The sequence below is a fragment of the Pyrus communis genome, chromosome 16 (genome assembly GCF_963583255.1).
Source record: "Pyrus communis chromosome 16, drPyrComm1.1, whole genome shotgun sequence".
In the NCBI taxonomy this organism is placed as follows: domain Eukaryota; kingdom Viridiplantae; phylum Streptophyta; class Magnoliopsida; order Rosales; family Rosaceae; genus Pyrus; species Pyrus communis.
In genome coordinates this window covers 9,017,750-9,038,735 of record NC_084818.1, presented here as the reverse complement: position 1 = coordinate 9,038,735, position 20,986 = coordinate 9,017,750, and the positions used below count along the sequence as shown (strand labels likewise).

Below are 20,986 nucleotides of genomic sequence, written 5' to 3'. Positions count from 1 at the left end.
GGAAATGGTAGGAAAAGATGGAGAAAAAGATAAGATCATAATAAAATATTAATAATTTATATATTAAATAAAATAATATTAGAAATTGTTATTATCCAACTTCTTAGTCCAATACTGCACCAAACGCTTCACTAAGTTAGTTTGTTTGTTTGATCCTTTAAGATTTATCTACCCTTGATTCGTCTCAGTTTGTTTGTCCGTCTTGTTCATTGTTTAGATTGTCGTTGGTTTAGTTTGAAAAAAAAATATAAAAAATGTCGTCGCCCTGAGCCGCCGGAGCCGCACCGCACTGGAGCCAAGCCAAAACATAACGTACGTAACCGAAGCCACCGCTCGCACCAGATCCTGCCCAGAAACCGCTCAGCTTGCACTTGCTCTGCATCTGCACCAGTTCGAACCGCCGCCTGCCATTGATCAACACTGCCGCACCACCACCAACCCACTGCAAATACAAACTAGTTTGCAGCCAACCTTCCCGCTACGCTGCAACAGTGCTTAACTGTCCAATGCAACCCGCCTGTTGCCTGCATCCGCTGCCCCACCACCGCTGCTGCTCGACCCTGTACTCCGCTGCAGTCTTGAACCCACTGAACCACCGCTGCAACAAAATCCCATCGCCACTGCACGCTGTCGTCACCCTTGCCGCCTGCAACCAAAAGTCTCCTCCATCGAATTGTTTGCACTTGCTGTTGCTTTTCAAATTCTTGTCCTTACCTTTTTTGTTGTTGATTTGACGGTTGTATTGGAGTTCTAATGCAGTCTGAGGATTGCTGCGCTTGTCGGAGAAAAAAAAGGGAGAAATAGGAAGGAGAAAAGAAAAGGCAAAGATAAAAAGTCTGACGTTTTGAGCCCCACACGGGCAAAGAAAAATGCGATGTTTGCCCATTTTTGGTTTAAAGTGAGGCCCACACGAGTCATTGGCCTATTTGTTTGTTTTGTAGCAGTCACATGACTGCTTGGATCAGCGACCACTTGAGTGATAATGTTTTGTTTTTGTTTGTTCATTGCTACGAGTGAGATATGGAAATCTCATCCGTTTAGTAACAGGTTCTGTCCATACTCTTAACAGTAGCCAGTCTGAATATGAATTAGTTTGCCAGCTCGGTCAGGTCAAGTCAAGTCAAGTTTGTATGTCTGCTAGTCCACATCTGCTTGTTTGCAAACCCATGTCGTATACCACCATGAGTTTGGCGGAGGACATTGGGATATTAGTATTTTAGGTATTATATTGTTTGGGTTTTCTTATAAGTTTTGTTTGGGCCTAGCCTGTTAGTATTAGGACTAGGTTTGTTTGTTATAAATATAATGTTTCGTAGCTCCATAGAATAAGTTCGTCACAATGTAGTCTCTTGAGGTTTTATAGTCGTGTCGGCATTCTAGTTTATTTAATAATATTCTTATTATTATGTAGTCTTATTCGTTGTGCACTCTAATATTCAACTAATTCAGCATTCTCTCTTGCATCACAGCTCCCGAGTTTGATTCTCCTCTCCCTCACTCGCTTCCTAAAAAAAAAATCGATTCAGTTCTGATTTATAATAATGGTGTCTTATATCAACTTGGACATGAGAGAAAATGATGCCTTGCTTTATAAGAATGCATCTCGACTGGTTACATCAAATCAATGACAACTGAAGCTTGCAGAAGTACAAAAAGTTAGCAATCCATCTTTCCAGTCGACTCAATTGTTGGAGTAGAATCGATTTCCTATCCCGATTTGGTTTCACAGTTTATTTAGGATGAGCAAGGTTAGAGATCTCTTAATAATTAAGGCTTCTTCAAACTCGTCAAATAAGATCTGTTTGGAACTGTCGAGTTTGAAAACAAAGAAATGAGTTCTCAACTTTTACAATCACACAACAACCTTATTCACTTGAACTGTTCTAGAATTGGTAAAAATAAGTGCAATGCATCAACTTAATGTGGTCTTTATAATGCCTAAACATTTTGGTTCTCTGAGACCAAATTACAAGAGATCGCCACATCAAATCCTATCTAGGAGCCTAGCAGATTTGACAATAAACTAAACACAAAAAAGCAATAAAAATCCAATATGTAACGACCGTAAAAGGATTTTGAGCATCTTCACCCATTTCGAAATTGATTTTGCAGTTTTTAACACTGTTGAGGCAACAAGTAGTGTTGCAAACACTAACACCCCCTTAATAACATCTCTTATTTCCTTGGCCTTAATAACACATGATATAGATCCTGAGAAGATTATTACACATAAACTAAGTGAGAGAGAATCAAGATATATTTTTTATTATACCCAAAATTTTCTTATAACAAAAAAACAAAAAAAAAACACACCGTCTTTTGGTATAGTGGTTGGTTCACACCCTCTTAAGCACATAACTAAATATTTAAATACATCACCCTTTTGGAAATGGACACAATAGCAAGGTTGACCAACTAAATTTTCAAATAATATAAAGGCTACTAGAACCATGTTTATGGTCATTTCCACGTACTGAACTCTCTAGTGATAGAACCATAAACAACAAAATATTAGACAAGTACCAAATCATGAATAGTAATGCCAAAGTAATGGAATTAAATTATTATATTAGAATACCGTCAAAAAATTATTATATTACAAAGATTGATGTTGAGTTAGTTGAGATTTGCCCAAATAATCCCATCTGAATTTTTACTATCCAGGTGAGGTTCACCTATCTTGTACGTGTTACTATAGATTGAGATTTTCTCTATGTTTGACTTAGTTAATTCTTATCTATACTATTATCAAGAAAACTCTCTTTGTCAATTTTTTTTTCTCTTGTTTTTTCTATTTTGCTCTCACTTTTGATACACACTATTGACAAAATGAGGGTAAAATAGTAATTTTGTACTTTTTGACAAAATGACAATCATATCCCTATTTTCTCTATTTTACCCTCTTTTTTTTAGATAATGACAATCATATTTTTCCAATTTTACCCTTGTGCTAATAACAATTCCCTAAAAAAAATATATACACTTATTAAGAGAAATTGTTTACACACACAAAGTGTGTGCTCTCTGCTAATTTGTTATAATAAGAATAACTTTTTGGGTAAAAGAGGAGTTCAAACGTATGATCTCGAGAAGGGTCGGAGATATTCAACTAAAAGGAGGCATTTTAAAAAATTTGTGTTTTGTTTTGAGACAAATCAAAATAGTTTTCACCACTTCATCTACGTTTGGTGTAATGTCTTGATCCGTTGCTTTTTTCTCATTCTCAAATCTCTCTTTATTGTTCTTTTTTCACGTATTGTGTTAATAGTCTTTTACTCATTTATACTAACAAGCTTAATATAAGGTTTTGCACAAGGAAAGATTGAGAGGAGGCACATGATCGGATGATACACACACACACACACACACACACATACACATTTCTCTCAAATTTGATTGCAAAAATAATGCTAACTAACTGAGCTACAACAACAAAGCTTTATTTCATTAAGTGGAGTCGGTTAAATGAGTCTTAGAACGTCACTGCCCTCAATTTTGTGCCTAGTCTTCTGTTAGCTCTTAGTACTCCGTGTTTTTTTTTTTTCAAAATGTCTTTCCAAGTCTTTCTTGGTTTTTCTTTACCCTTTTTTCCTAGAACCTGTCTCATAATCGCATTTTATAACCATAGCATTCATAGGTAATTGTTTCACATATCTAAACCAGCTTAATTGATTTTCTCTCATTTTATCTTTAATTGCGGTCACTTCTATTTAACAACTAACATAGAAAAGTAAAAAATTAAACACGATATCGATTTTTCTTTTTTTTGTCAAACGATAGATTTGTTAGATTAAAGAGTCGACGAAATTCGAACTCATACCATAGTAAAGGGAAAAACACGATCTCAAACTCACATATCTAAACCACCTTAATTGATGTTCTCTCATTTTATCTTTAATTGCGGTCACTCCTATTTAACAACTAACATAGAAAAGTAAAAAAATTAAACACGATCTCGATTTTTCTTTTTTTTGTCAAACAATAGATTTGTTAGATTAAAGAGTCGACGAAATTCGAACTCACACCATAGTAAAAGGGCAAAACACGATCTCAAATTAATGCAGGGTAAATAATATTCATTACAACGAGTTCAGACCCTTGTATGTTGAAGCAATAAACACATTTTCATTTCATTTTCTGAATCCTTTTTCATATTTAACATAAAACAAAAACAAACAAAAAAACGAAAACAAAAACAAATAATCAGAGTAAAAGATTAACCAACTTCGAAGGTTCAACGGAAGGGTTGGGTCTTCAGGTAGCTACATTGTCTCGTAGGTAGACACGAGGCAATAATCCCTCAAACGTTTTGACCAGCCTCTTCCTTCTCTCCTCCTTTCCACCTAATATATAAATATTTTATGTTCATCCAATCACTCCAGCCTTATAAGCACATTTGCTCTTCAATCCTCCTTTTCTTAGTTTCAAGTTTCTGCATCAACAAAGTTCCCCAACTGCCCTTTTTGCACTTTCAAGGTGTTTATTATATTTTTGCTTCAGTTCATGACTCTGTATTATGTTTTATCATATATAAACCATGATTATTATCAAAACCTTTGTCTTAGTTTTGCTTTAGATCTTTGTTTAGGCTTCCTAATCTTGTAATTAACGATCTTGTCTTTTATCGGGTTGTTCTTGTTCATCCCATTTTTCACAGTAAAAACGTGTCTTTGACTAATCAACGGTGCTATAAATTGCAATGTCCAAAATGTATGAATTATGAGGGATTTGGATATAGGGATTTAAATGGGCTTGTTGATCTTTAATCACCATGTGTAATCCTGTAACATTTACGGTACCTCAAATCTCCTAGTCATCCTGTTATATTAGCTCAACATTTGGATTGGTAATTTTGGTTTCCCAGGCCATGATTTATTCGAGTGTGTTGATGGTTCACTCATCAATATCCTATTTGTTGTTTGAATGTTTTTTTTTTCTACTAATAGCTGCAATGTGATGTTTTACCCTTTTACTTTTTACCTGCATATAGTTAGAGATGTCTGGAGGAGAAGAAACTAGAACTCAAAAAGCTCCCAAATTGAATGAGAGGATCCTTTCATCTCTGTCAAGAAGATCAGTTGCTGCACATCCTTGGCATGATCTTGAAATTGGTACCTACAGTTTCACACTTACTAGATCTCTCTAGCTTTTGCTTATACCTTTCTTTTTGGGTAGCGATTTTAACGCGCCTTTTTCAGCCCTCTGCACTCTAAACTGAATATTTTACTATTTGTCCCACACTCACGGATGGAGTGCAGGAGGCTAAAGAATGAGCGTTAAAATCACTAGCCCTTTTCTTTTATTCTTTCTTTTCGGTTCTTTTTTGGAAGAAACTGATCATGTTGCGAAATCTTTGTTTGCAGGACCTAGTGCACCCGATATTTTCAACGTTGTATGTATCTGCTCCTTCTTTATCAAATAACCAACATTAGTTTCCGTTGAGCCAAAACAAGTGACTGCAGGAAATCATAATGTTGTCAATAAAGTTGCAAATTAATTGAATTGTTTGTTGGATTGGTTCAGGTTATCGAGATAACAAAGGGAAGCAAAGTCAAATATGAACTTGACAAGAAGACAGGAATGATTAAGGTATGAAAAAAAATTCACAGCTCTGAATTACCTTGAGAATTAGTTTCTTCATATCTCAAGTATCTAAGTTCAGATTGTCCTTAAATGTTTTGCATAAACTCTCAGGTTGATCGGATTTTATACTCGTCGGTGGTGTATCCTCACAATTACGGCTTCATCCCTCGCACCTTGTGTGAAGACAATGATCCACTGGATGTTTTAGTCCTCATGCAGGTGGTTTTCAGATTTTCACAAGTCATCTTTTTGAAGAAATTTTCGTTAATCAAATCCATTCGAACATAACAAAATAATGAGTATAATTCATGAAGTATTGATGAGTATTTATTTAAATAAATGAATTAAAACAGGAACCTGTGCTTCCGGGTTGCTTTCTGCGAGCCAGAGCCATTGGAGTGATGCCCATGATTGATCAGGTTGAGCCTCTACCATCTTTCTATAACTGTTCAGTTTTGTGCATGAACTTTCACAATTACTGATTCATGTTTTTAATCCAGGGAGAGAAAGATGATAAGATCATCGCAGTCTGCGCCGATGATCCAGAGTACACACATTACACTGCACTCGATGACCTCCCCCCTCATCGCCTTTCTGAGATTCGTCGCTTCTTTGAAGACTGTATCCTTCAGTTCACATTCATACTTTAAAACTTAATGCATCGCTTTAGATTTTAAGACTTCAATGGAATTACAATGCTGCACCATTTTTCTTAACATACTGCACAGACAAGAAGAATGAGAACAAAGAGGTTGCAGTAAACGCCTTCTTGCCCGCTAGCACTGCTCTTGAAGCTATCCAGTACTCAATGTAAGTTTTATCTTTAGGATCCACAAGCTTCCGAGACATGGCGATCGAAGCTCTAATGTTTCTTGTTGCTTAAGAAAGAGATAAAAAACCTGATGCAGTGTCTGACTTGTATGTTTTGGTGCAGGGATCTTTATGCTGAGTACATAATGCACACCTTAAGGCGGTAAACATACAAACCACTAATTACAAATAAGTCATTTTTATCAATGGCAGAAGGAAGATTTCATGCAGAACTTCCCCAGTTTTACTATTTCTGTTCTGGATTCGATTGGTGATTGTTTGGTTGATTAGTAAAGTTAAGAGGAAGTCACTAGAGAATGTCGTTTCCATTTCCATTACGTGCGGTTTCACCGTTTGAAAGCAGTATCATCTTCTGGTTCGGATCTTCTTGCTTCACTGGTAGAGCATCTCGCCCCTGTATTCACGACAAGATTTTGACTCTTGCTCTCTGCGTCCTTGGACTTTAAAATGGAAAAGATTACCTATCTTCAAAAATTCTTCGATTTAGAATTTGTCTAAACAATTATAACGAATTTCCTTCATTAATTTGCTTATTTATTTTTATCCAGCTGGGATGGAGGATGTGTTCCAATCCTAAATTAAAATGATGATTTGTTTTCAATTTGGACATTGAGAGAGGCAGTACAACTTTCATGAAAATTCACTTCAAGTGAAGAGGCACACTACTAGACCATAGTACAAAGTGGCTGTTCCCATTCTACAATTAGGTTTGATGAAAGGAACTACTCGTCTTTTAGGTCACTCTTTAAAAATCCCATCTACAAAATATAAATCAAATTGAAAACTGTTTTTTCGATTTGGTTAATATTTTGCAAGAATAACTGTGAAGGATCACAAACTAACGAAGAATATAAAAGAGAAAGGGAGAAAGTACAAGGTACGTAATTACAAAGGGAAATGCTGCTACTAATTAGAAGGCCACCGGTTACGAGATGCATAGAAATCTCTCTACTATTTTTCATCTCATAAAAAAGCCATCGCCACATTTGAAATTATGGCAACCTGTCTACTTCTCTCTTCCATCTTATTGCTTGTGTGAGAAGTTAAATTTTTAAATTGTTCGTTCATGAGACTAGAACTTGTGACTTAATCCCGATATATTAGAAACTGAGTGTTACTAAACCAAATGGTCATTTGCATATATTCGTGAGTTTGAATAGGTAAAACCACATTATATTTTGGACCCAAGTTGCAACCAGCTAAACGAAACATTGTTCAAACAAATTCCCTGCTTTCATTGTCTACTTGTATTCAATTCGTTAAAGCAGTACATTTTAAACACTTAACGTCACTTCAGGTCTAAGTTGGTAAATAGCAATGCCGAGGCATTCACAACCAGAAAAATAGAGTTGCAAACACCAGCATCCGTCGTGCCATCACGAGTATAACTTATTTAAAAGTTCCAAGAGAAGAACTGCTGCCGAGTCCTTGGCCTTCTTAACACTGGGCATAGGCTCCCCGACACATTCGTCTGTCCACCCCCTGTCCGAGGTATTCACACGTACCGCAAATGTGAACTTCTTTGCATGTGCAGGGCCACCCTCATTCACACACCTAAACATGCAAACATATCATACGTTTTGAAACAGTCGAAAACCAACTAAATTTAAAACGTAGCACGAGCTAGAAATTTTTATCTCGAATCCCTACAAAACTATGACTTCCAAACTTATGTTTAATTCCACATACTTCCTCTCTAGTGATAGTAAGTGTTAATGATGTGTTCAAAATTTCTTACCGGTAAAACGGCATGGGCCAATTTTTCCGCAAGCATATGTCATTCAAAGTTTGTCGAGTAAATGTTTGGCTACCATTCTTCTTCTTCTTCCCATTCTCCTCCTTCTCTTTTGCTTCAGCTGTTTCCTTGTCTTTCAAAACAGCAAGTGCATTCCTAGCAGCCAGTTTCTGTGCCATCTTCTTTTGCGGATTCTGAGCAATTGCCATCTGGATGCCATCAATGAAGACTTCGACTGTAGCCACATTTCCACTTCGAGTGGCTTTGTATTCCAAGCCTTCAGCCAGTTGCTGGCATCTTTCTTGCAGCTCACGCACCGGATGCATTGGCAGTGTCTCTGGAGTAACCATTGGTTGCAGCAGAGGTTGAAAGACCTATGACCACAGAGATGGAAAGACCAGAAATTCATGGATTACTTTCCCAAACTCATCACCAAAAGAACATCAAAAAGTGAAAATGCAGATTAGCTATGTGCCTTGACAGAGATCTACCTTCCAAACAGCTCCGGTATCACGTCCACTGTCAAGAAATACGGCACCAGCAATAGATTCAAAAATGTCACCCAGAACCTTTGGAGCTTTGCAATCTCCCAAACCAAAGGAGTTGAACCCTGGCTTTGATAATTCATTTCCGACTTCCTTCACAAAGTCATGAATCTGTAAACAGAATCCAAAAACACTAAATTAGGATCTAGTCTCTGTGCTCGCAGATAACCTGCCTAATCCGTAAACAAAATAAGAGAATTATGGCAGACCATCAGCTCACCATTCAAGTATGAGAATCCAAAGTTTTTAAGTGTAAGAAAGAGACTTGAGTACCTGTTTTTCAAGGGCAGTCGACCCATGCCTAAGGTGCACATGGAGATTATGTTTCACAGCAACACGTGCAAAGTTTTCATTGTTAACAGCAGCAGCTCGCAGATCAGTCAACCTGCCTGGAGGTAGATTTGTGTACGTGAAGAACAAGTGCCTGGTAATGAGATGATCTAAGACGGCATCACCAACAAACTCCAGCCGCTGATAGCAGGATACTCCAGCAGATGGTCGAGAAGCATGACTAATGGCTTCTACCAAAAAGCCCCTATCACTAAATTTAAAATTCAGAGCACCTTCTAAGGCATCAAAGTTGACACTCCTAAGTACACTCTCTGGAACGCTAGATGGCTTCGGTATGCACTCTAGCCCATTGGGGTCAAGCTCTATCTCAATTCCAATCCACTTCATGAGATGGTTAGCAGCATTTTTCCCACCTTCAACATAATAAACTCCAATAAGTGCTTCGACAACATCTGCAAGTGTCTTGCTAGAAAGGACTCTATAAGAACTCGAGTCACCTTCAAGCTCCCCATCCTCCAGCTCATCATCCTCATATATATCACCAGGACGATCCATTTGCCCTACAGGGTTTTCCTCCTCGTCAAACAAGGATGATTCTCCATCGTTTGTATACTCATCAAAGACAGGTAACACCCCAGGAGCAGCCCACCGAGATGGAGAAAAGCGATCTGATTGGATATATGACTGAAGTCCTTTTTTCAATGCATACTGGTATAAAACCATGTTGCTAACCATTTGTTGCCTCATCCTAGTAAGCTGACCCTCGTGTTTCTGAGGGTATTTAAGAAAGAGAAATCGACTAACAACCCATTTCAGGTAAGCATCACCCAGAAGTTCTGCTCTTTCGTAGCAAAATGTCTCCTGGCATGAAGCGGCTGTCAGGGCTTCCAGGATCTGTAGATAGCAGGCAACACACATTAATCAAGTAGTTAATAGCCACTTAGAATAAGCACTTGAGATGATAAAATACCTTTGAAGCAGGGACAGAATAGTTTATCATATCTTTAAGTTCGACTGCAAGCAGCATGCTTTCAACCCTTCTCATTATTGAGGGTAGTCTCTGGGCACCACGGACAAGTGATCCGGGCAATGGGTGTACTAAACAAAGCTCGGGAGGGAGGAAAACATAGTACGTTTTGTCAAGAGTTTCTTCAGATTCACCATCTTGTTCTGCATAAAAGCTCCATTAGCTCAAAAAATAATAATAAATAAATAAAAAGGGTGAAATGTAAATTAATTTAAGGGTAAAGAATAGAGCATACCTTCCGTATGTTCAAATCGCGGAGACAGGAGATTCTTGCAATACGAGACACCGCGTCCTCTTATTAAAGGTTGTTGCTTATAGACCAACTCAACTCCATACCTATATAAAAAAGATCAAATAGCCAAATGCACCCTTCACTGTGCAAGAAGAAAGAAGAAAGCTTCTCCAATCTGTAAAGGGTTCGCAACTATTGGCACTGGAAAATTTATTGGAACATTTCATTGATGAATCAAAATTTTCCACCTGACAATAGTTAACTACTTCCTTCCAGATTAAAACTAGGTGGTGTTTGGTCCGTTACTTGAATAAAATTTTCATTACCCCGACAAGTGCAAATGAAAATGTTTTCATTCACTTTCTAACAATTCTAAAAACAAAATGCTACTCAGGAACCAAGCACCACCTTTAGCTTTCCTCTTCTTCAAGCACATAATCTCGGGTGCATTGTAGCCGTCCATTAAGAATCGACTAGTTTCTAGGTTTAGGAGAATAAATCTAGAAAGGCATAATAAAATAACTAAAAAAACATCAGAATCTAGAATGGAAAAGTGTATCATACTTTTGCTTGTAATAATCAGCATATGAGCTGTACTCCACAGGGCCAAGGTAGCCTTCTTTCCGGGGGAAAGAGTTTTCTGCCGTCATATCATAGCATATTGAATCCACATAAAACCTCTTCCCTGAGTGAGCAGCTGTCACAATCCTCCCGACCAAGCCTTCGACACTGACACATGTAGGATCAGCCATAAATAACTTGTCTTTGGGCAAATCTACCAGCTTTCTAATCTCTAGGGCATCCCGATCAGGCATCAATCCGGAAGCTTTAACAACATCAAACTGTGCCACAGCTCCTCTGATACCATAGGTTGGATGGGATTTTTGTCCAAAAGCCATGCCATGACGCAATTTCGCGAAACCATACTCCCTTCTGTCTCCACCTAGCGTACGCTCACTTGTGCCAAGGGAAACATCAGGTCGAGCTCTTTGAAGGGGATTATTCCAAGCCTCTGCACCATTTATATTTTCAACCAGATCCCAATCTATTTCTTTCATAGGATCCACACACTTATCGCTAACCACAGGGACAAATAAATAAGCCTTTGCAGGATCCCAAGGAGTAGTGGAAGGTTTGACATCCACGTCCAGTACAATACTCATCAATCTTACATGAAAACTTTTAAGGGACGCCAACTGTACACAAGAAATTGAAAATTTGTTTAAAAATCTGTAGCCAAAAATCTAAACAGTAAAACCGTAATAAAATTTATCACATTCAAGTGGGGTAAGAGACTATCAACCTGACTTTCAGTGATATATATTGAACCCCTGAAGACAAGGGATGCCTTTGTAGTCATGGTTCGAGCGATAAATAGATCCATCGACATCGATAACACCTATTAACAGAAAACCAGTTAGCAAAGAACAGGGAATGAAAAATAGATGTCATCACGCCCAAAATGGAAATAAGGTACCTCTGCATCCAGTTCATTTCCTACTAGAACTGCGAAATCTGAAACTTGATTCAAGAAAGGATCTTTTGAAGAGCCAGAGTTTACACATTTCACGCCATACATGTAAACATGAATCAATTCCGAGTCACGGCCCAAATCTCTTCCGGATAAGATCCATTCTCCCTGAATGCCAGAGAGTAAACAACGAGTACTGTAACACATATATGTAAAAAGCAGGAACCTTCAACCAAAGATCAGCAGAGATAAGCTAAAGCATATGACATGCAGGATGAACTTACCTTGAGAATATTAGCTACACCTTCGGGATAGAACTCCCTGTGCCTAGCAGTTCCAGGAAGTGGATCTCCATCATCATTCTGGTCAACCTGTTCTTTTTCTTCTCCGCTTCCCTTGTCTGGCAAGAGCATGTCGGTAAAGGCTCCCATCTCATGGAGTTTCTTGCAAGCAGCCAAGCAAACAGCCTGCACGATAAGGAAAAGATAAGCCCAAATCCTTGGATGATGTGAAGCAAAGGTATCATAATCGTAAAAAACAAAAGCATGCCTGCTGTGCAAGGTGCATAGAACTGGACACGGGACCCTCAAGTGTCTCAAATTGTGCGTTACAAGGGAGTTGAAGTTTGCATGAATATTCAGTGTGACCTCCTTGCTTCTCATGCCTCACCATAACAAACTCAGGACGAAGAATTGAGTACCTGAACAACAAATTTAAAGCAAAATCAGTAACATGGACATACAATTATAGATGTCATGGAATAAACATTACTCTGACGAAAGAAGAACCTGTCGCTGGGAAGCTGAGAGCAGTAGAAATGGATGAGTCCAACAGCAGAGTTTAAGCTCACAACAGCACCAGTTGACTCCACCTGGTACACTGTCCCTGGCGTTGTATCCACTGAAATTAACCTATCACTATCCTTCAGATGACTCAGGTCAGTTCTCTCTATTGCTTCCTTCCGTAAAGTCTCCTCACTATTCCTGGCATTCCTTAAGAATGCTTCATGCGCCAGATTTCCTCTACAGGGCACCCAAAAGAAGAAGAGAAGGTTTGATGTCAGTTATCCTACGAAAGATAATGAACTGATCAAAGTACAATGTGACAAATTTTTCACACAAAGAAACACATGAGTTTAAGTAATATTAGCCATTGTTATATGAAAAATCAGTGGTGACCATTACTGATATTAATGGAAATATGGAGCCCAAGCAACTAAGTACCTCTCCACCATTAAGATGTAATCAGACCCGGGTTTTCTAGCACGACCCCTGGACTGAATGTAAGCCAAAACAGTTTTTGCAAGGTCAAACCGAATAACGACATTGCACTGCCGGATATCAAGTCCTTCCTCGGCAACACTAGTCGCAACTAACAGTGTCACCTGCAAAGAAGTAAAAGAAAGTTTTAGATTGGAGAAGATTGAATCATGAAGACCGCCTTCCATTCAATTTAGTAAAAAAACATGGCGTTTATACATACACGGCCATCCTTGAATTTGGCAATAGTGTCCTGCATTTGGCAACTTCTCATTTCCTGACTATTGTTGTGGCCGATAAGGCTGGCACACTCTATAAAACCTAAAGAAGGAAGTTCTGCGAAGACCTGCATGTTTGGAAGAACACTAATGGGTGAGGAAATTGAAACAAGAAATAATAAAAAAAGACAAATAATATCTACGCATTCTTTAATTCGAAAAGAACAATATCTAATAACAATTACTACCTTGGGAAGAACTAAAGCAGACACAACTCGCTCGACAAAGATGATTGCACGAAAATCTTCTGTATGCTGATACTTGAGAAGTACTTTCACCAGTGACTGCACTTTTGGAGTCACCTTCCCATCAGCTACAGCAGCTCCCATTATCACATCTACATGCTCCCCGCCAGAGACAACTACACAGCAGAGAGAGATAACTTTACATGAAATGTCGATCAAATGAACTCATTAACTCGGGGAATGAATGATGAAGAGCATGCTCAAAAAAGTAAACAACCCGACTAACCATGACTATCAGGTAGCTCTCCTTCCTCCATCTCATCAGGGTCATTTCCATCACAAGAAATGCCATTTTCTGAATCTGCTACTTTTGTTTCCTTGTCTGAAACAGCTCCCTCTGATAGCTGACATTGTAAGAGATTTACAACTTTGCTCAGGTAGGATTCCTGAAACTTGACATCAAGCTGGTAGTTTGCCCTCTCGTCATTTTGTAAAGCTGTCAAGAAAGATTGTGCAACCTGGGAAAGAAACCACGTGAGCAAAAGTTTCATAAATGATCATATAACTAACTTAGGCAGAAATATTATTAAATGGTACCTTGTAAGCACACCACTGACCCAGTTCACCGAGCGCATAATTAATAGCCCTCAACTTTTGAATTAGGTTAACAGCCCCATCACTTTCTGTTCTTTCGGAAACACCATACACTTGGCGCAGCTCTTCCTTGGCCCCAGCATCTCTGGCTCCCATAAACTGCCATTTACTTTTTCTAGAGCTGAACTTTGCAGCCTCTTCAACTTCCATTTCCATCTTTTTTAGCTGCTCATGAAGGGACCATAAGCTAGCTCCTTTATCATACTGCACCACTGTTTCGGAAGGCATCGGAACATGCTTTTCAAGCTCCTTACGGTCCTTTATGGTACAAACAATGGAATCTAGTTTACTTTCAAGATTACGAATCTTTATTGCACAATCTATTTGGCTGGAAACACCTGAATGAAACATAACCATAAGAATCATCAATATATTTTGATTTAAAACGTCGCCTTGAAAATATAAGAGTTGAATTTAAGAAGCACGATCTTGAGTAATTTCATAACTCGACAAAAGAAAATACCTTTTAAATTAACAGGAGAAGCAGTCATCCCAAATACAGATGGTCTCTTCTCCTTTGGGGTTGTATGATAGAACTCAGACATCACCAAAGAATATGGATGTTTCTTCACAGCGTGATGACACTCGTCCAGAATCAAGAGATTGATTGCTTCCATTTTTATAATGCTGTGCCTCAGAATGTTCAACAGAATTTGAGCTGTCATTACCAGAACCTGCAGGGGAAAATGTCAAATTGTAATCAAGGAACCGAGGACCGAGCAGGAACCATCCTAAGCTACAGGATTGATGGGAGTGGAGTAACCTGTCAACCTTCTATTCTTGATACAGTAATGTATTGCTATCGGACGCAAAACCTTTTAGCTTAAACCCCCACAGGATTTTTCAAGGGAGCGGAGCATTCAGTTTTAGAAATTAATTCTACACTTTAGGGTTTGTTATTCTTCTGGAAAAATTCTTGCTCTTCTCCTTTTTTGTTTTAGATTGCTTGCTCTTCTCCTTTCTCGATTTCATTTCCTTGTATTTTCAAACTTAAGTTTGTTATTGTACACTGCCAGTGTACTTTTTGGACTCTCTCACTTTTCCCCTATAATACTATCACTCAAATGCTAATGTGCACTAGAAAACATCAGAGGGACAACTATGCGGACAGAAATTAGATGATGCACGCCAACACCAAGTACAGGTCACAACAAACAAATATACATTATAAACGCATAAGAGAAGTCGAACAAGTAATAGCGAGTGAAATGACACCCAGAGTTTTACCAAAATATATCATTAGAAAGTAACAGCGTTTAGAACATAAGACGAGTAACAAAATATACGGGATATGTTCAACTAAAACGGTAAGACCTACCTGTTTCGTGTCGAATTCATGCTGCCATCTTCGGGTGTCCCAGAAATCTTGGCCCATCTCACCACAATAATGACCCACTTGGAAACCAGTTCGCTCACGAATAACTTCAGCTTGCTGAATATGAACAAGACAAAAACATATCACAAACTCAAAAAGTGCAAATTGCAATGGATGGACACCGCATAAAGTACTTCTAAGCAGAAAACAAGCACTTCAACTTACACACGCATTACCTGATAAACAAGGGGAACTTTAGGAACGAGAAATACAGCGAGCATCTTTTTGTTCTGCTTTTGCTGCATATCACTGCAAACACTTTGCATGAGAAGCACAGCAATGAGTGTCTTTCCGGCACCTGTTTCAAGAAAAGCTATTGTATTTCTCTTCTTTGCTTGTTCGAGCACATCCAATTGATACTTCCTAGCTTGTTCCTCAGGAATTTTTTCTTTAACCTCTTCCGGTTTCTTCTCAGCCTTCCCATTGAACTGCTGGTTTTTCATATCAGCTATCCTACACTCTTTGTTATGATCAGGTTCGTAAGTCCCTAATCGAAAAACAAGCTCATTCGTTCCCAACTTATCCCTCTCCCAATAACCCTTTGCCTCCCTATCTCTACCAACCTCCCTCCTATTGTAAGTACCATAATTCTCTCTTCTCCTAATCCGATCTCTATCTCTATCTCTATCCGTCCGATCAATATCCTCGGAATCACGAGGCCTCTTCCTACCAAAACTCTTGTCCCTCATGTTATATTGCCCTCTGCCTGAACCATACCTCGCATTCCTTCCGTTATCCAAAGCAACCCTCTTGGAGAACCTCTCTTCACCATCCATATCTCTCTCCCTCACAACCCCATTACCCCTCCTCTTTTCAAACCTTTGATAACCATTCCGATCACCCTTACTCTCTCCATTATCAGCCTCCAAACTCCTCCCTCCACTCCGAACATTGGGTCCAACCGAGTCATCAGCATTCTCCCTATTCACAACCACCGGCGGCTCAATCTTATCGCAACCCTCAACAACAGCAATGCCAGTACCACCATTGGCATTCACATCTGAATTCGGACCAGTCGTACCAGGGAGGCCAGCACCGCTCTTGATACTGTCAAGAATGTGATCAATTCCCCCGAAAAAATCGCCAACCAACCCATCCCCCTCCTGGTTGCAGCCATTGCCATTGGCCACCGCCGCCACCAGAGGAGGACCACAAACTGGAGGTTCACAGAACTCCACGAAATCACCAATCACATCACACGGTATGTCCTCACAAGCATCCAGCCAGTACGAAGGCCGAACCGCCTCCTCACTGGGAGCACCATTCCCAGTGTCCCCAGAAACCCTAGCCTCCTCCATTTCTAAACCCCAGTATATATTTCAGACTATATCTATATGTATAACAACCTAGATAACTAAAATATTGTATAAAAATCTAAAATTCAGCTGAATCCAATCAAACAACAACAACAACAATTAAATCGAAATCGAAAGGCGAAGATTGTTAGAGGGAGAGAGTAATAGAGGAGTGGATAGACCGTTCGGATACGCAGAATGAATGAACGATTGAAGAAACAATGGCGGCCTTTTATGAAGAAACCCTAATTAAAGACCATAACTTTTCTTCCTTTTTTTTTTGTGGGGATTTTTTTTCTTCTTTTCTGAGGTTCCCACGGTCTATCTACGCCTATTCTGCTCTCTATCTCTCTTCTTCTTCTTCTTTGACCGGACCCTCACGCTTCCTCCGTGCTCTCTCACTCTTGATTCCTTTCCTCTCTCTCTCTGCTTTCAGATTTTTAGAGAGAGAGTGAGAGAGAAGGGCAAATTTCAGACACTTTCCCTATATGTACTTTTGATATTCCTTTTCTACCCTTTTTTCCAACATCGGGAAATTCTCTTTTTCCCCTCTAGAGATTTTTTTTCATTTTTCCAAAACACTATCATGTGGTTTTATCATTCTACGTCTGATAATATGAGTATGACAGCGTTGTATGTTACATTTTTAGGCTGTGTTTGATACGAGAAAAGAGGCTTGGAGATGGAAAATCTTTTTTTTTTTTTTTCCATGTTTGATAAATTACCGCAAGTAGTCCAATATTCTAGTGAATTGCATACTGAAATTTTACCCATGAGTCTTGAGTTCGAAACTTCTCTCATTTAAAATATTGTAATGGTTCCAAATCATTCCTTGATAATAATATGTAATAAATTAGAGACGGAAAAAATTAATAAATGTCGTGAAATGAGGTAGGTATAACAAAACCCTTGGCAGATGGAGGATTTGCATTTTTCTCATCTTTTCCATCATTTATTGCAAATCTCTTCAAAATTTATTGCATATGCAGCTTTATTAGTGGTAGAAAATAATTATGCATTTGCATTTAGTACGGTTCGATCTTAACTAAATTTTCTCTCTAAACCATTAACGTTATCATTCTATTATATATATATATATATATATATATATATATAATTACTAATTAGCCCATAATAACGGTCTTCATACTTTTCTTTTCTTTTTTAATTTTATCCCTACTAAGAAATAAAAATACTTATTCCTGTATTCCATATTTATTTCCTATCCTTATCAAACATGGTAAATTTAAAAGTTATTTTCTACGTATTGTTCTTCACATACCAAACTCAACAAAAACATATGTTATGGACCCAAACAGCAACGTTACATGACAGTGTTCGGAAGAATGAGGCCCTACGCGCCAATCAGCCCCGCCACTTGGGTGTTCGATGTTGTTCTGATTCGTTGGCGATCTTACCCTTTTGAACGTGGCGAATTGTTGGATAGCAACATTGGGATTTCGGACAACCTACTTTCCCACCGGATTTGTACTTAAACCACTCGGCTGTTGAGTGGACTGTGGAATCATACCCGTGACCTAGGGGAGTTCGGATCTCCTGTACCAATTTTCAACTGCCAACACAACACTAAGTTGGTGACATCTGTCCCTTCTCTTTAACTCCCATATAGAAAATAAAATTAAAAAACCAAAAAAATTTAAATAGAAAACCAGAAAAGCCCTCAGGCCTCGGCCACTTCACTCCTCCTTGCCGCCGGCAAAACATCATTTTCATCATCTATTTCTTTCGCCGCGAAGAATTGGGTGTCTATATAAAGTTATAGCTTATTTTGGGTGTTCATGGTGACGGCGGCGACCGCGATAGGGTTTTGGTTGGGCCTTGAAGAATAAGTAATGACTGGTTTTGGGGTGGTGGCACTCATTTGGTGTAGGTGGTGGTGCGAATGAGTTTTGTGGCAGAGGTGGGGCCATTGAGCTAAAGGTTCAAAAGCTAAATATTCTTCAAAAACTGATCGCTCGCTCATTAGTGGGTTATATAATTTAATGAATGCTACAGACTATTATTTGGCCGAAAAGAGGATCAGGTTGGTTGTCTTTTTTTTTTTTTTTTTTTTTGATAAATAATAGATTTTGTTAGATTAGATCTTAGATTAATTATCGACGGGATTCAAACCTACACCATCATGCAAGAACTCAACACATTTTCATCATTGTGGTAAAATGTCACTTGCCATCAGGTTGGTTAAATATAGCCTCACTTTTAGTATTTTTGCGATCAGCTCTTCACTTACAATAATTAATTCAATTCAATGACTAGATATTTAATTGTAGTTTAATTAAATTAAGCAATAAATTTAGAGTATAAATTTAAAACTAATAAATTATTAAGAGAGTTATGTTTGACTCTTTCGGTTGAAGATGATATATAAGTATGTGATATATGAATATAAACTAACACTATTCATTCAAAAATAATTTTTTATAAGACTATAATTTTGGACTAGGATACATGTAGCCTTTCGGTTGAAAATTGTTTAACAGAAATGGGTGTGTAGGGAAGCTTTGTTGGGTAGGGGTATTTTATTTTTCATTTGAGTTTTTACTTTTATATTTTATTTTACAAAGGATAGAGAGTTAAGTTGTAGTAAAATCGTCACTTAGTACTACAGTTTAGTGATATTTTTTTCACTTGTAAGTGAGAGATCTTAGGTTCGATTATCACATTTGAACCATATTATTGTGAGCCTATTGTGAGGCTAAATTCACTTCCTTCCTCTTTGTATAGATAATATCGTTTTTTTTTTTTTTTTTTAAGCTGTAGTGAAGTCGTGGGACACTTGTAACAACCACAGTGCGGAGAGAATGTGGATAGAGGGGATTTTGGGAACAGGAGATCCGGACCCTATCCATGGGATGGTGAAGCCACCGCAATGATGCTCACGAAGTCAACGGTGACGGGACTTCCTGACCGTTGGATCCGAGACAGTGGACGAGATGGGAATAATTCGCGAGATCGGGTTGAACATTTTTATTCCATCAGATTTTGTGTTGTGGGGCCCCGAAATGCGACTGGTCATGGTACAGATGATGCTTTGGTTGTGGCCTTCCAGAATATCTGGTCCCCATCTTTTGTGATCTTATTGTGATTCCATATATTAATTATCTTTAATGTTGTGGACTCAAATGCTGGGAATTAAAATACAAAGAACGTTGTGGACTAGTTTTCTTATTTTTTTAATTTTTGGTGGGTGGACTAGTTATTCTTTAGCCAATGTTCGATATGGACGACTAGATTGAATAGGCTAAACTAATTAAGGACTCGTTTGGTATCTATTTTCGTTTTTAATGTTTAGTTTTTCAGTTTTAAATTTTGAGAACACAAAAAAAAATTTACTTTTTTTGTTTTTAATTTTTAGAAAAAAAAATTGAAAATGAAATAGTTATTAAACGACTCATAACTAGATTTTGTGTGCAATGAAAGGGAAAATATGTAAATTGTCTTCTAGGGCTAGTTTGGGATTCTTTTGTACTTTTTTTTTTTTTCAAAATTGCTTATGTTGTTCTATGCGAGTAAACAGCTGTAAAAAAAGCATGTAAGTGTTTGGTAACCTAGAGTGCTAAAAGTGTGACCTCCCACATCGTCCAGGGGAGTGATCCTTAAATGTATATTCCCATCCCTACTTAGCACGAGGCCTTTTGGGAGCTCATTGGCTTTGGGTTCCGTAGGAACTCCGAAGTTAAGCGAGAAGGGGGCTAGAGCAATCCCATGATGGGTGACCCACTGAGAAATTGCTCGTGAGTTCCCAAAAACAAATCCGTGAGGGAATGGTAAGCCCAAAGCGGACAATATCGTGCTACGGTGGTGGAGCGGGCTCGGGAAGTGACTGCCCCGGGGCGGGATGTGACAAAAAGGGCTTTTAACAAAAAAAAAAAAAAAAAAAAAGGAAACGGAGGTAGGATTGTCAATATGAAAGTTTCATTAAATGATACTATTCACCCGCCTCCTATAAAAAATGTTTTTTTTTTTTTTATAAGCATGAGTAGAGCTGCTTCTGCTTTGTGCTGTTTTACACCCATGATTTTAAAGAGAAAAAACACTTTTTTTTTTTTTTTATCTACAAACACAATTTTATCCCCAACTTTTTTAAAATACTACTTTCTAAAAAATTTAAGCAACCACAAACAACCCTTTAGTGAAAGGACATGAAAGTTGCCTTGTAACAAAGAAAATTATATCCTCAATAATGCCACCAGTATGATCCATT

The 20,986-nt window shown here is 38.3% G+C and overlaps 2 protein-coding genes across 2 annotated transcripts; one reads left to right on the top strand and one right to left on the bottom strand.

The window, feature by feature from the left end:
* The first annotated feature begins 4,391 nt into the window (after positions 1-4,391).
* LOC137721244 (soluble inorganic pyrophosphatase 1) lies at positions 4,392-7,050 on the top strand. Its single transcript, XM_068460347.1, has 9 exons — positions 4,392-4,476; positions 4,991-5,111; positions 5,364-5,392; positions 5,524-5,589; positions 5,695-5,802; positions 5,937-6,002; positions 6,084-6,204; positions 6,312-6,393; positions 6,518-7,050. Exons 2-9 carry the CDS (start codon positions 4,997-4,999, stop codon positions 6,558-6,560), a joined length of 630 nt encoding a protein of 209 aa, XP_068316448.1. The 5' UTR covers positions 4,392-4,476; positions 4,991-4,996; the 3' UTR covers positions 6,561-7,050.
* Positions 7,051-7,571: 521 nt separating this feature from the next.
* On the bottom strand, positions 7,572-17,224 carry LOC137720049 (endoribonuclease Dicer homolog 1). The gene is made up of 20 exons (XM_068459050.1): positions 15,643-17,224; positions 15,410-15,523; positions 14,555-14,765; positions 14,035-14,429; positions 13,724-13,955; positions 13,441-13,613; positions 13,198-13,320; positions 12,939-13,099; positions 12,504-12,737; positions 12,265-12,415; positions 12,000-12,182; positions 11,722-11,883; positions 11,548-11,643; positions 10,809-11,440; positions 10,248-10,348; positions 9,956-10,155; positions 8,968-9,879; positions 8,641-8,805; positions 8,153-8,523; positions 7,572-7,968 (listed from the first exon to the last, which is right to left on the bottom strand). Exons 1-20 carry the CDS (start codon positions 16,762-16,764, stop codon positions 7,791-7,793), a joined length of 5,916 nt encoding a protein of 1,971 aa, XP_068315151.1. The 5' UTR covers positions 16,765-17,224; the 3' UTR covers positions 7,572-7,790.
* Positions 17,225-20,986: the final 3,762 nt, after the last annotated feature.